This window comes from Anopheles bellator, chromosome 2 (genome assembly GCF_943735745.2).
Source record: "Anopheles bellator chromosome 2, idAnoBellAS_SP24_06.2, whole genome shotgun sequence".
Taxonomy (NCBI): domain Eukaryota; kingdom Metazoa; phylum Arthropoda; class Insecta; order Diptera; family Culicidae; genus Anopheles; species Anopheles bellator.
The window spans coordinates 3,068,059-3,082,867 of NC_071286.1; the positions used below are offsets into that span (position 1 = coordinate 3,068,059).

The window sequence follows — 14,809 nt, forward strand, 5'->3', positions numbered from 1 at the left end:
AAGAAATTAACAATAAGTTGGAATTAACAATGAGATGGAAAAGCTTACGTGTAATAGGGTGAAGGCAGTAATAGGGTGAAGGTGTTAACGATCTTTGTTTGAACTCTCCCAAAATTGACAGCGCTCCCGGCTGACGGGCGTTTGACATTTCGCTTCCGATTACCGTGGCAACGGGCGTAAAAAGTGACAGCGCGACCGGCATTCTGTGTTGTGTTCGCTTCGTACCGAAAACAACGTGCAACGTGAAAATGGGGAAACCGAAGCATATGACCAACAAGCAGAATCCGTTCGCGAAGAAAAAGCGCCATAATAAGGCCAAGGTAAGATACGTGCGCAACACCACTCCAAACAAGTGTCCTTGTTCAGCGTCCCTTGCCCACCATCTTTTCCCAGTCGACAGAGGAGCGACCGGCACGGCGCGAAAAGCCGTACGAAAGCATTGTGCCCGAGAATGAGTCGTTCGAGGCGTACTACAAACACCAGCGCGTCTGCGAAGAATCCGAGTGGCCGCAGTTCATGGAACACCTAAGGCGTACGCTACCGGTCACGTTCCGCATAACCGGCTCGAAGGCCCAGGCGAAGCTGCTGCTGAAAATCACGAAAGAAAGCTTCTTCACCGAATACCTGCGAGCGGCGGGCGAGTTGCGCAAGCAGACGGAAGAAGCCACCGATCACCTGCCGGTGGAGCCACCCCACTCGCTCGGTTGGTACCCGAACGAGTTGGCCTGGCAGTTGGAGCTGTCGCGCAAGGATATTCGCCGCTCGGAGTCGCTCTTTAAGCTGCACAATTTTCTCATCTCCGAGACCAACTCGGGCAACATAAGCCGCCAGGAGGCGGTCTCGATGATTCCGCCCCTCGTGCTGGACGTGCAATCGCACCACCGGGTGCTGGATATGTGCGCTGCTCCGGGCTCGAAGACGGCACAGCTAATCGAAGCCCTGCACGGCGCGGTCCCGGAAGGCCCGTCGACCCGATCCCCGTCCGGTTTCGTGATGGCCAACGATGTGGACAATAACCGCTGCTACATGTTGGTGCACCAGGCGAAGCGCCTCAACTCGCCCTGCTTCATGGTGACCAATGAGGACAGTGCGTCGTTTCCGACGTTGGAAGTCACACTACCGGACGGCACTGTCGGGCCGCTGCTGTACGATCGCGTCCTGTGCGACGTGCCCTGCTCGGGCGACGGAACGATGCGCAAAAATCCGGACATCTGGACCAAGTGGAGCCTCAACCAGGCCAACAACCTGCACGGGCTGCAGCATCGCATCGTGAAGCGTGGCGCCGAGCTACTGGCCGTCGGTGGGAAGCTCGTTTACTCCACCTGCTCGCTCAATCCGATCGAAAACGAAGCGGTTCTACACCGGTTGCTGAAGCAGAGCGAGGGCGCACTAGAGATCGTCGACTGTGCCGATCTTCTTCCCACGCTCCGGTACCGCAAGGGCATGACGTACTGGGAACCGGCCACCAAGGACCTAAAGTACTACAAATCGTTCGCGGAGGTACCGGAAAATCAGCGCACCGTCGTCCGGCCGGATATGTTTCCGCCGGCGTCCGAGGAGGAGGCGACCGAGAAGTATCATCTCGATCGGTGTTTGCGCATCTTGCCGCATCACCAAAATACGGGTGGATTCTTTATTGCGCTGCTGGAGAAGAAAAAAACGCTACCCTGGGAGACCGTGGCCGACAGTGAGTGTGAAGTAACCACTACTCCGAAGTCAGAGGGCAGTGCGCCACCGGCACCGAAAAAGGCTCGCTTCATGCGTGGCTTCAAAGAGGATCCGTTCGTGTTTTTCGACCAGAACGAAGAAGTGTTTGCCTCGATCAATCGTTTCTACGAGCTGGACAAAGGTAAATGGGCCGCCAAAGGGTGCGGATGATCGTTAATTGATCTTACTTTTTCTACCGACAGATTTCGATCCACGCAATTTCCTAACCCGCTGCCGCGTTGGGAAGAAGAAGAACATTTACTTCTGTACCGGCACCGTCCGCGACGTGGTGGAGCGGAACGAGAAACGGGTCAAATTTATCAATCTGGGAGTGAAAACGTTCGTCCGGTGCGACAACCGGAACATGCAGTGCGAGTTCCGTCTCGCATCGGAAGGACTCACCAACGTGAACGGATTCATTGGCCAGCGGCGCCGTGTGACGGTAGAGCCGGACGATCTGATCAAACTGCTTTCCTGCACCGATCCGACTCGACCGCCCGAGATCTCCTCGCTAGCGGAGAAAACACAACAGAATCTGAAAGATTTCGGTAACCCCGTGAGCTCCGTTACGGAACGGTACGATCAACCGATTAACGCATCCATTTTCCACCAGATTCCGGCTGCTGCATACTGGAGTGTCAGCTGGAGGATCTCCCACTGGCTACCGTCGGTTGGAAGGGTACGCTCAGCCTACGGGCGTACGTCGACCAGCATGACACGGTGCATCTGCTCCGGCTTCTCGGTGGCGATGTTTCAAAGTTCGGTAAGCCACCGATCGGCGCGCTCTGTCAGTTCGCACCCTTGACCTTTCTTGCTGTCTGTTGCAGAGAAAAACAAATTCCAGGACAAACTTCAGCTCGAAGACACTGCCGACGGTGCGGCCCCAACAGAAGAGCAGCCAGATGAGGTGGACACGGTATCGAATGACGAGTAGTGCTCACCGCAAATCTTTGGTTAACAATAAAATGTATTTCCATCCAAAAGCTGTAGTTTTCTTGAACCAACAAAACGGCTGATTGGGGCCGTCGGTGCAGTCCACCCTCCAGGAAGTAACTAACGCTAACCCCTTCGACGAGCAGTCTGTGATCGATAGAGACCACCTAATCACGTATCGCGTGCCACTGTTTCCTAGTACCGTCCCTAATCAGGGCCGCCGCGTGCAATGCAGCGAGATTGATAAGCAGCTTGGTTCCACCCCAGCCCCCAGCGGCATCAGCGTTCGTCCTTAGCCTCGGCGAACCTTGGCCGGTTTCAGACTGGTGGCGGCATCTTCTCAGGCGCAAACAGTGACAGCAACAGCTTCGTGCCACTCCAGCAATCTCAATCAGTGCACCGAAAGCTTCCCGACCGTGCAGAAAGCCGTTCTCTCTATCCGCCCTCGTCGCCACCGCCGAAAACCAGGATGATTTCCCGCCGTCTATTTGCGTGGTCCGCCACGGATGTCACACGGCGTACCGGTGCGTTCGGTAGCGCCGCGCTGCAACGGCGACACGCCGCGACCCACGAACGCAACGTGGTTCAGTCCCCGTTCGGCAAGGTGGACATTCCGCGCAAAAGTGTGACCGAGTACATCTTCGAGGGGTACGAAAAGTACGCGAACCAGCCAGCCATTGTGAGTATCGTGGAGCCAAAAATACGAAGCCGTGTGTGTGGGTGATTGATTTTGTTGTGTGGGGGTGATTAACTGCCCATTTGAAGGTTTTCCTTGCAATGTGAGAAAACCCCAAAACCGCGCGATGACGCGAAAAAGCAGCGTAATCTCGCCGAAGCCAACCAACTGCCGAAACAGAAGCCGGGTGTGCGTTGGCCCCCAACAACGTTGCTAGTGGGTCATTCGTGGAATTTGATAACGGACGCGATAAGCTGCAGCATTTTCGTTTTGCACTCGCACCCCGTACCAGCCCGGAACTGAATCGTGTTGTACGTTGTACTTTGATCGAGATCGTAATCACCGCGGAACTGATGCGAGGTTCACACTTCGCAGCGATCCCGTGATCGTGATCGCGGCGGATCCAATGATCGATGATGCAATGATAGGGTCTTTGTATTTCTATTTTCCCTTAATTACAACGAGCGACGCCGACGCAAGGGTTCGAAGGATCATTACAGTATTCTTGTTCTAACCTCTTCCAAGACATGTGGTGCCTCCAAGCGGTCGTACACCTTTGGTATGACCTACGAGATGGTAAAACGAATGGCCTGCGGTCTACTGTCGCAGAAGGGATGCGCCATGCGCAAACACGACGTTCTCGGGCTGCTACTGCCCAACATTCCTGAGTTTGTCCCGGCGCTGCATGGTGGCCTGATGGCTGGATTGGCCGTAACCTTCGCTAATCCGCTCTACACACCGGGTAGGTCCCACGCAGGGCGCCCCTGTCCACTTTACGAACCGCCCATTTCTTAATGTCTTTCATTACCCGTGCAAAACACAGAGGAAGTGTGTCGACAGTTTGAAAATGCCGGCGTAACGGTCATCGTCACGCTGCCGATGCTGCTACCCGTAGCGGAGCTGTTTAAACTGAAGGTGAAGCAGTACAAGGGTACGATCTGTGTCGGAGGAAAGCATGACTTTGAGAAAAACATCTACGGATTCGAGGTACGGACTTGCACTCTGCGGGCATGCTTCTTACGGCACTTTTAACGACACCCCCGTTCGTACCGCCCTTCTTCGACTAGCAATTCTTGATGGAAAACCACACGAGCGAACTGCCCACGATCGACTGTGATCAAACAGCCATCCTGCCGTACTCGTCCGGGACGACGGGCCTACCGAAGGGAGTCGAGCTGACCCATTACAATCTTGTAGCTAACTTGGCCCAAGGCTCGCACCCGACGATTTCCAAATACTTTCAACCGGAATACAGTGAGTGCCCGTGGTGATTAAGAAGCGGGGCAGGTTTGACAATGTTACTTTTTCTCGCTCCCCAATTTTGCAGTCAACAAGAAGGAAACCATCCTCACCATTCCTCCGTATTTCCACATCTACGGACTGAACGGGATTCTGCACTCCGTCCTGAAATCGAAAAACCACATAGTATCGATACCCAGGTATTTAAACAATTTTTCTTTCGCCCGAATCGGGCATTTCTTTTAAATTACTGCACCTTTGCATGCAAAAAAGGGGCGCGAACGGGTTTCTTTTCTAACGGTCACTTCTCTTAATTTTGAATTTCTCTCTGTCGCTCTGCCCTCTCTGCCCGCGGTAAAGTGTGCGTTGTGAGGCCGGTAGAAAGAAAAAAATAATGTGTTACCACAGTGAGCCGAATAATGCTAAAGTGTAACAAAAGTGCCAGTGTTCAGCCGACAACGCATCACAGCAAACCGCGCTACGTTCTGAGCAGTGTCTCGAGTGTTGCACCGTACAGTGTAAACCATTTCTCCGCATCGTGAGGGGATCGGCCATTTCCATCGACGGTCAACTGGAGGTCAGCGGTGTCAGTGAATTTCAAGCTCGACGTACGAACGCGACCGTTACGCGTCGACTTTCGGTGCAGCCAGTTTGCCTCCCAAACCGAACCGGCCGACCCGACTGGGGCCCGTTGGCGAATGTGGCCAATTTTTCGGATTTTTTCCACCACCTCCCGGGGCGCGGAAGGGCGTGCAGTTCGGCCGCTGGCCCGTGCCGTCCGGGCTGCCAGCCGCGGCAGTGCTGCCAGCGTGGCGCTAGTGGCGTGCGGCGGACAGGCAAACGGTCAGCATTTTTTACGTAATCAAATCGATTTGATGCGAACGTCACTAGCTGTCAAAATTGCTCCACGGCCTAATTTTTTTGCTGGACCGCGATGAATTTGTGGTAAAAATAAGTGTGCACCGACGGAAACGCTGCTGGAATTCGCTCCGAAGACACGCGATTAATCGTCGCGCCAGCAAGCCACGCGCGTTCGCACTCGGGTACACCTTGCCGCGGGTCGAACGTTGCCGTTGCGCCGTGCTCGTCATCGCTCGGCACACACGCAGCAGCTCGGTGACGGAGACAAACCTCTCTGCGGGCAACAGCAGGTGCCTGGTTGGTTCGTCGAGGCAGATAACCTATATTTGCTTCTATTTTCTCGCTTTCCCGGAGGCTGGCCCTTTATGGTGCGCATACCAGTTGGGTTCGCGTTCGAAGGCCCGATGGGATGTGCGTGGCTCCTCGATAGGCTAGGTAAGACACCCGTGGAGGCAGCCGTGAAAAGCGAAAGCGCGACGGCGGGCCCACCGCACGCTTTTCGCCCGACTTTTTTTCTCTCACTCTATCGCCGTCCCGCTCGCTCGCGCGACCGTCGCTATGTTTTGTTCCGGTTGGTAACGTGTCGCCGGGAGCCAGCGGGACCAATATTGTGTCAAGTCAATTGCCTGTCGCTGCCGAACGCACGCACGAATCTGATCCTTTTCTTTCGCCACCGCGGTCATTGCACTGTTCCGTTTTCGCAGCGTTTCAATGAAACTTACCGTGGCCGGCAAATAATTATGCTCTGTCTGGTGGTGGTGGTGTGACGTCCATCGTATCATCGAAATGCAAAGTGGTGGAGGGCCGCTGCCGCCCGGTGCCGTCTTACGGGGCATGCCCTCGGGGACACCGACTTCGCAGCAGCAGCAACAGCAGCAGCAGCAGCAACAACAACAGCAGGCGCCGCCACAGCCTGACATGAAGCTTTCGTCGCAGCAGGCGATGATGAATCAGAACATCTACTCACAGCAGCCCGTGTTCCGCGGGGCGGGTGGCGGCCAGTCGTCGCGCCCGCGTGGCATGCCGTTAACCCCGTTCCAGCAGGTGCCGCTGACCATCAACTACATGCCGCCGCTGCAGCGGTTACCGAGCCCGTGGCCAAACATGAACAACCTCCACCTGGTGTATCCCGCGCACCCGCAGTACATGTACTCGGTCATGAACCAGCACCAGCAAGCGGGCGGCCGCCGCCAGCCGGGCGGGGAGAACAATTTAGTTAATGTAAGGAAGCGACCGAGTACCGCCGACGCGTGCCCCGGCCCGAAAACGAACCGCTCTCTCTCATACACACCCGTTGCTTCCGTGTTCCGTAGATCTCGCAAGTGCCGTTGTCGCAGCCTCCGCAGCCCAACCAGCAGCCGGCCCCGATGCAGGTTTCGCACGAGATGATGCAACACATGCATCCACCGCAGGCCCCGCAGCAGCAGCTGGCACAGCAGCTGGAGCAGCACCCTCAGGCGGCCTCGGCCTCCCAGGTGACGGTCGTGTCGTCGCAACCGCACGCCTCTTTCTCGCCCATGCCGAGCATGCTGGCGCCGCCGCCCCATCTGCAGCAGCCGTCGGGCCCACCGGCCACCGGTGGCACGGTGGGGCACGGCGGGGAACCGGCCGCCAAGCTTCCGACGGTGCGTGAACGGCGCAAGCACGCCATCCCCATCATCAATCCGGACACCGGCACGGACATCATGCAGAACTTGTTCAAAGACTCGCCGATCGCGTCCTCGTCGGCGTCCTCCTCGTCCGGGTCCGGAAGTGTGTCCACGAATTCCGCTTCCAGCGGGGCACCGCAGTCAGCTCCTCCTCCACAGCTCGACTCGGACTATTCCGACTATCCTCCGCCGCCGCAGCAGCAGCAGCAACAACAGCAGCCTTCGGACCACGGTGTGCCACCAACTATGGTGGCCACGATGGCACCACCCCCACCACAGGCGCATCTGCACCTGCAGCCTCCGCCGACGCACGGCCAGATTCAGATGCAAATGGGTGGCGGTGGTGGCCACGATATGTCCGGCGGTCGCTCGGTGGTGTCAGTGACCAACCAACAGCAACAGCAGCAGCACCAACCGCCTCCCACGGGTCCGCCTCCTTCATCGACCCCCCACCCGCACGACATGTACGTGGTGAGTGGCCTAAAGATGGCCCTGGCCAACCATCACTCCCATCCGCCGCCCCACCTGCCACCGCACCTAGCGGCATCCGCCGGCGACATGACGACGGTCTCGGGCACACCCGTGGTGTCCGCTATGTCCGACGGTCCGTCGGTGGAAATTCCCAACATACAATACACGTCGAAAAAGAAGAAGCCCATGGCCGACGTTGGCGTTGGTGCTGCGGCCATGCATCACTCGCAGCACCATTCGCAGCAGCAGCACATGAAGCAGCAACAATCGCAGCACCATTACCATCATCCGTCGCAGCAGCAGCAGCAGCAACAGCATCCGCAGCACTCGCATCAGCAGCAGATGCATGTTCCGCAGCAGCAACAGCACCATCATCATCCGCGGCACCATCAGCAACAGCAGCAACAACACCATTCGTACGCAATGCAGGCGGCCGCACAGCAAGCGCAGGCCGCGCAGCAAGCCGCAGCGGCGGCGGCCGCACAGGTCCAGGCGCAAGCACAGGCGCAAGCGGCAGCGCAGACGGCGGCGGCCGCGCATGCCGCTGCCGTCGGACAGGGCCAGGGCAATCTGCCGGTGCTCGTGGGCGTCGGCGACGGTAGCGAGCTGCCGGTGGCGTTGCATCACGCCGGCAACTACCTGACGGAGCCGCCACCGCCCGTGCTGGGCCCGCCCGTGACGGCCGACCGGAGATATCGCACGACGTCGGTACTCTCAACCGATGCGGAACCATTCGTTCCGCCATCGGCGGCAGTCCCCATTGCCCCGGTGGTGGTGCCCGTGGTGCCGGTTTCGGTGCCACCACCACCGATGGAGCAACACGCGTCCGTGGCTCCCTCCTTGGTCATCGAGGCGAACGGTGCGACCTCGGCAGCCCTAGAAGTGGCCGCCGACGATGAACGGAACGCGAACGTGCTGATCGCTGACACGGATCACCGACAGGAGCGTGGCGATGAGTTGGCCGACGGCATGGCGAACCTGGAGCTGGGCGAGGCCAAGACGGAGCTGCTGGAGGACAGCGGCGAACAACAAGAGCTGCGGGAAGCCACGGTGGTGCAGCCGGTAGCGCACGGCGTACCGGAGGCGGAAGAGCAACAGACGACGACGACCGGTGTCACGGATGAGCCGGTCGCAGTGGAAACGGAACAACTGGCGCCACCAGTCATGGTGGCGGCAGCGGCCAGGGATGAGACCGATCGAGCGGCCGCAGTGCAGAGGGAAAACATTTTAAATAAGGAACCTAGTGATAAGCACCTAGATAATGATAATATTATAAATAACAATAATGTGGAGTACACCAGACACTTAAGCACGATCGATAGCAGCAACGGTGAAGTGGTCAGCAAGCAGCAGCAGCACCAGCAGCCGGCGCCTCCAGCAACGGCGACGGAGGAGCGATCGACGCCGGATCGAGTCGAGCAACAGACCGATCACCACCAGCACCACCCGGAGCGCACGGCGGTAGTTGGGAACGACGAGTGTGGGACGGCTAGCGGCCCCCAAAGCGTGGCCCCAACGAACTCGAGCACTGCCGCGGCTCCGGTCGCCACCGTCACAGCAGCACCGGCGACGACTGCCGCCGGCGGTAGCAACAATTTAGACGATAATCGGAATGTCGTAACGGTGACGGTGACGGCGGCCAACCAGCTGCAGCAGGACCAGAATGGCGTCGAGGTGGCCCCCGTCCCAGCGACAACAAACGCTCAGGAACCCGCGTTGGCCGCCCGGGTGGCGGCAGCGGCGGCAGTGACCCCGAACGGTGGCACCGATGTGGAACCGAAACCGAAGCCAAGCCTCGTGCCGCCGGCCGTCAAGTCCAAATCGATCACGCTGATCGATTACGATGCGGACCAGTGGAGCCCGGGCAATCCGGACGGCAAGAAGAAGTACTCGAAGGACCAGCTGCTGCAGCTGAAGAACGCGGCACCGGCCCTCGAGAAGCCGACCAATCTGCCCAACAACCTGGAGACGGTGCTCGTGAAGACCAACGGCCCGAGCCACCTGCACATGGGAGGCGGTGGCAACGCGTACGGCGGCAATCAGAAGATCAACGAGTTCTCGCTGATGCCGAACTTTGTGAAGAGTGGCGGCGGCGGCGGAGGCGGCGGAGGCATGGGTGGCCCGATGCGCCAGGCGTACGTGAAGCGCTCATCGCAGCAGGGCGGTGGCCCTAGCGGCAGCCAGTCGGGTATCGGTGGCGGTGGCGGCGGCATGCAGGCGAACAAGCACTCGCAATCGGGCATGGGTGGTGGCGGCAGCAAGGCGGGTTCGAAGGGACCGCCCCTGATCAAGGTGACCGTGACGCTGAACGAGGAAGTGAAGCTGAACGAGTGCGCGAACGCGTGGCGTCCGTCGCACGTGCTACAGCAGCAGCCCGGTGGCGCCGGTGGCAAGGACGCGCAGGGCCAGGACGAGCTGCAGACGCTGCTGCGTACGTTCCGCAGCATCCTGAACAAGCTGACGCCGGAGAACTTTGGCAAGCTCATAGAGCAGGTGAAGGCGCTGAAGATCGACACGAGCGAGCAGCTGGACGGGTGCATCCAGCTCGTGTTCGAGAAGGCCATCTCGGAGCCCAACTTTGCCGAGGCGTACTCGAAGATGTGCAGCGAGGTGGGTCTGATCGCGGTGGCGGACCACCAGTCCACGTTCAAGAAGCGGCTGATCGAGCGCTGCCAGCAGGAGTTCGAGGAGCGAGGGAAGGAACAGGCGAAGGCGACGCGCGAGAAGCACGAGAAGCTGGCGGCGAGCGAGGACCTGAGCAAGGACGAGTACGACGAGCTGAAGCTGCAGCTGGAGGAGGACGAGCTGAAGACGCGCCGGCGGGCCGTGGGCCTGGTGCGGTTCATCGGCGAGCTGTACAAGGACGATCTGCTGCGCAACAAGATCATGGTCAACTGCATCGACGCGATGATCAAGGAGGAGAAGGGCGGCTACAACGAGGAGACGCTCGAGTGTCTCTGCAAGCTGCTGACGACGATCGGCGGCAAGATGGAGCGCGAGGGCAAGGCACAGACTGATGGCGGCGGCCGGGGCAATAACAGCCAGCAGCAGACAACGGTGCTGACCGGCTACTTCAAGGTGCTGGACGAGCTGGTGCGCAATCGCGACCGGTACCGAATCAGCAGCCGGATTCGCTTCATGATCCAGGATCTGATCGATCTGCGCAATAGCGGCTGGATACCGCGGCGGCAGGATCTGAACCCGAAGACGATCTCGCAGATCGCCCGCGAAGCGGAGACGGAACAGAACCAAGTTACAATTATGAACTTTATGCCGCGCGGCAAGGACAGTGGTGGTGGCAGTGATATGGGCGGTCGGCTCGGATCGCGCAACGCACCGGGTGGCCCGTTCTCCAAATTGTCCAGCGGTGGCAGCGGCTCCCTAGGCGGTGGATCCAGTGGAAGCGGCGGCCCGGGCTACAATCAGGGAAGTCTCGGTCGAGGTGATCGTGGCGGCGGCGGCGGCGGTAACGATCGGGGCGGCAACGCGAAGGGTGGCCGCCTGCAGATCGACGACGATGGGTTCCAGAAAATCTCCAGCAATCGCGGCAACAACCGCCAGATATCGATCGATCCAAAGAAGCTGGTGCTGTCGATGAACGTGGACACGACACAGTTGGGCCGCGCGGCCAACTACCAGACGAACAAGTGGATGAACAACAAGTTCGCCCCACTTGGCAGCGAAGAGGGCGGACCGGCGGGCGCTGCGAGCTTGGGGTCGAACGCACCCCCCAACAGCAGCAGCAGCAGCGGTGGTGGCGATCGCGACAGTAACGACCGTGATCGCGGCGACCACAGTAAAAGCTACGGAGGCGGCAAAGACTCGGGCGGCGGGTACCACCATAAGGGTTCGATGGAGCGCGACAGATACACTCGCTACGGTAGTAGCAGCAGTCAGAACGAGGATCGCTACTCGCGATCGTCACGCGAACCGTCTTCCGGCGATCGCATGATGGACCGCGATCGGGACCGGAAGATGGGACCACCGCCATCGTCGATGGGTGGTGGCAGGGGTTCGTCCGGCGGCCCGAACTTGGCCCCACGGCACCTGGCCCAGCAACAGGCACAACTGCAGGCACAACAACAACTGCAGGCGCAGCAACTGCAGCAGCAACAGCACGGCCGAATGGGTCCCCCCGCGTTTGGCGGTTCCGCCGATGGTGGCCGCGGAAAGTCGTCCTCGGCGGCCGGTCAGTTCTACCAACACATTCAGATTCCTCCTCAGCCATCGTCGACGATCAGCACGACCACGACCCAGTCGTCTGCGGCCGACAAAGGTGGACCGCAGAATGTGGCCCCGAGTGGTGCTCCTGCTGCGACCGGTGGCAACGGCGGTGGCCGCGGTAGATCGTCATCGTCGTCGTCGGAAACGGGCCGACGAGGAGGAGGCGGAGGACGAGGGCGGCCAGCGTGCGGCGGCGGGCCACCGTATCCGAAGATCGACGACCACATCGAGACGGCGCTGAAAAAGCTGACCTCGAAGACGATGCAGTACGCCATGACGGGCGAGCTGCTGGTGCTGGTGGATGAAATCAAGCAGCTGATCGAGCCGGGCTTTTACTTCGGCTTGCCGCTGCTGCTGCTGCGCGATAACATCGAGCGCGAGGTGCCGTTCCGTTCGGCCGCAATCGACTTGGTGATGGAGCTGCTGCGCTGCAGCATGATCACGCGGAGCGACTGCGTGTACGCGCTGGAGCAGCTGCTGCGCGAGGCGGAAGACATCATCATCGACCTGCCGCTGCTGTGGGAGGTCCTGGCGGACTTTATCCGGCCGCTCGTGCGCGATCAAGTGATCACACTGCACGACGTGCGCCACCTGGTGGCGGTAAACTTCGGGCCGACCAACGGGCACGCCTGGGCGATGCTCAAGGCACTCCTGCACAGCTACGAGGCCGCGTACGGGCGGGACGCGACGACGATGCTGTGGCGCGAGGCGTCACTCTCGTTCGCCGACTTCTACAACCCCGCCGGGGACGACGTGATCGTGCGGTGCGTGGAGCAGGCCGGCCTGTCGTACCTGCTGGACGATCCGCGAAGAGATCCACGGCGCCGGCCGCCACCGTCCACCATCGACCCGGCGACGGTGGCCGCCCGGTTACACCAGTTCCTGCGCGACGAGGCCGAGAACATGGAGATCTTTGACTGGATCGAGCAGTACGTCGGGCCGGAGCGGCAGCTTCCGAACGACTTCATCCGCACGCTGACGACGGTCGTCCTGGAGCACTGCATCGACGAGCAGCGACTGGTGCTGGTGGACATGACGCGGTGGAACCCGCTGCTGCAGCGGTGCATCCACGGCCGGGCCGACCGCGAGCTGCAGTGTCTGTACGCGGTCCAGAGGATGGTGGTGGCGCTGCAGCACCCGCAGAGTCTGCTGACCTCGATCTTCCAGAACCTGTACGAGGGCTTTGTGATATTCGAAGGGTTCAACCTGTGGAAGGAGTCGCACGATCCGCTCGAGGCGAACGGCAAGGGCGTCTGCCTCAAGTCGACCCACCAGTTCCTCACGATGCTCGAGAATGTCGAGTGCGAGAGCAGCGCGGACGAGGAGACCTCCACGCCCGTACCGCCGCCCTACTAACAGCGTTCCACCGTTCCCGCGTTCCGGTTCGGTGCGATGATGCCGGTATCGATCACGAATGATCATGCCGCCGATGGCGGACTTTGTTTTTCGTTTCGTTTCGTTTTTTTATAAACAATACTATTATCGTGTAGCAATCGGTGGATTTAAAGAAGCGGGAAAAGTGCACACAGTGCACACTCCTCACCCATACACACATACACACGCGCAGCCAGACAGACAGCAAAGCGACAGAGTCACAGTTCACAGTGCGTCGTGCGGCGGCAACGATTCGGAACAGACAGAGTGTGCACTCATCGCGATGCAAGCTTACAACAACGGATTAAAAAATGAAGAAAAGAACAAAAACAAACCAATTGTGGACGTGTGCCGCGTGCCGCGAGCGGGCGAGCAAGCGCGACAGTCGAAAGTGGAGGTAGTAACAAAAGGTGTGGTGTGCAGTTTTTTTTGTTTTTCTATTAGTAGTGCGTGTGCGACGGACGGACGGGCGAACGGGGCGCGATCGTGATGCGAGGTCGTTGTTTCGTTTGCTGGGCCGCTGCCGCCGCCGTAGGAAGCAGCGCAGCAGAGTGGAGGATAGAGCAACCGCTCAGCCACAGCAGCCGACCAAGGCCGCCACCGCCCGGGAGAAAGAGGGTTGTTGCTGCTGCTGCTAAACTAGGAATACAATTAAACGGACCGGAGGGCCGGCAAAAGGACACGCGCGGATAATCGCCGCTGTCGTGGTGTGTGCGTGGTGAACGGCTCTGCTCTGCTGTCGCTCATTATTACTACTGAACACCTTCATAAATTGCATAAACATAATAATAATAATATAATATTAATAAATATGGAATACCGTTAAGAACAACATTTATTTACATGCATAAATATATATTTATAAATAACTATCGAATAAAGTATCTGGTGAACCACACAAAAACCCAAACCAAAATCCCCTTATCATGGCCGCGCGACGATCACTTTAGTGTCTTGCGCTACGGATGAAACATTGCGATCCAAGGCGGCAATAACAACCAATGAGCCTTGTACTCTACGTTGTGGGGGACACCAAATTTGCCCTAACCACTGTTCCCGGTTTCCCGATTTTGGTGGACATCTTTTGGACCTTGGATTTTGCACAGCATCCAAGCAGTCCTTGATCGATTACCGATTTGCCCTTCCTGACTAAACAGGCCCCGACGATCCGTTTCGCTCTCCTCAGATTCATTCCCGAAGATTACATTCAGTGTTTGGTCGAGTTCCGGCCACACTTCCTGTTCGTCGTGCCGTCGTTGCTGCTGTTTCTGGCAACTCACCCGAAGATAACGGCCGATCACCTGGCAAGCGTCGAAGGGGTACTGGTCGGGGCAGCGCCGGCCTCGCTTCAGCTACAGGAAAAGTTCCGCCAGAAGGTGGGCCGCGATATCGACATTGCGCAGGGCTACGGGATGACCGAAAGCTCACCGGTCACCCTCTGCACGCCTTACCGGTACGATCAGACGAAGGTTGGAACGTGCGGGCAGCTTTACCCGAACACCGAGGCCAAAATTGTGTCCCTCACCGACGGCAGTAACCAGGGACCCCATCAGACTGGCGAACTTTACCTTCGGGGTCCGCAAATCATGAAGGGCTATCTGAACAATGCCGCGGCCACCAAGGAGACGCTCGTCGAGGGCGGCTACCTTCGCACCGGAGACGTCGCCTACTACGA

General features: G+C 58.9%; 3 protein-coding genes across 4 annotated transcripts; all 3 read left to right on the forward strand.

Annotated features, from left to right (window-relative positions):
- The first annotated feature begins 220 nt into the window (after window positions 1–220).
- LOC131209747 (tRNA (cytosine(34)-C(5))-methyltransferase) lies at window positions 221–2,674 on the forward strand. 2 transcript variants are annotated; one of them, XM_058202881.1, is made up of 5 exons: window positions 221–320; window positions 394–1,849; window positions 1,911–2,255; window positions 2,321–2,470; window positions 2,535–2,674. In XM_058202881.1, the coding sequence occupies exons 1-5, from the start codon at window positions 249–251 to the stop codon at window positions 2,639–2,641; spliced, it is 2,130 nt and encodes a 709-aa protein (XP_058058864.1). In that variant the 5' UTR covers window positions 221–248; the 3' UTR covers window positions 2,642–2,674. The 2 variants fall into 2 exon arrangements, with proteins under 2 accessions (XP_058058864.1, XP_058058865.1); XM_058202882.1 differs by having other exon boundaries at window positions 249–314.
- A 435-nt stretch (window positions 2,675–3,109) lies between these two features.
- Window positions 3,110–5,097, forward strand: LOC131211870 (uncharacterized). The gene is made up of 6 exons (XM_058205525.1): window positions 3,110–3,319; window positions 3,860–4,058; window positions 4,140–4,303; window positions 4,384–4,570; window positions 4,644–4,755; window positions 4,995–5,097. Exons 1-6 carry the CDS (start codon window positions 3,110–3,112, stop codon window positions 5,095–5,097), a joined length of 975 nt encoding a protein of 324 aa, XP_058061508.1.
- A 1,105-nt stretch (window positions 5,098–6,202) lies between these two features.
- LOC131211875 (eukaryotic translation initiation factor 4 gamma 1-like) lies at window positions 6,203–14,027 on the forward strand. The gene is made up of 3 exons (XM_058205536.1): window positions 6,203–6,637; window positions 6,730–8,244; window positions 8,389–14,027. The coding sequence occupies exons 1-3, from the start codon at window positions 6,203–6,205 to the stop codon at window positions 13,114–13,116; spliced, it is 6,678 nt and encodes a 2,225-aa protein (XP_058061519.1). The 3' UTR covers window positions 13,117–14,027.
- Window positions 14,028–14,809: the final 782 nt, after the last annotated feature.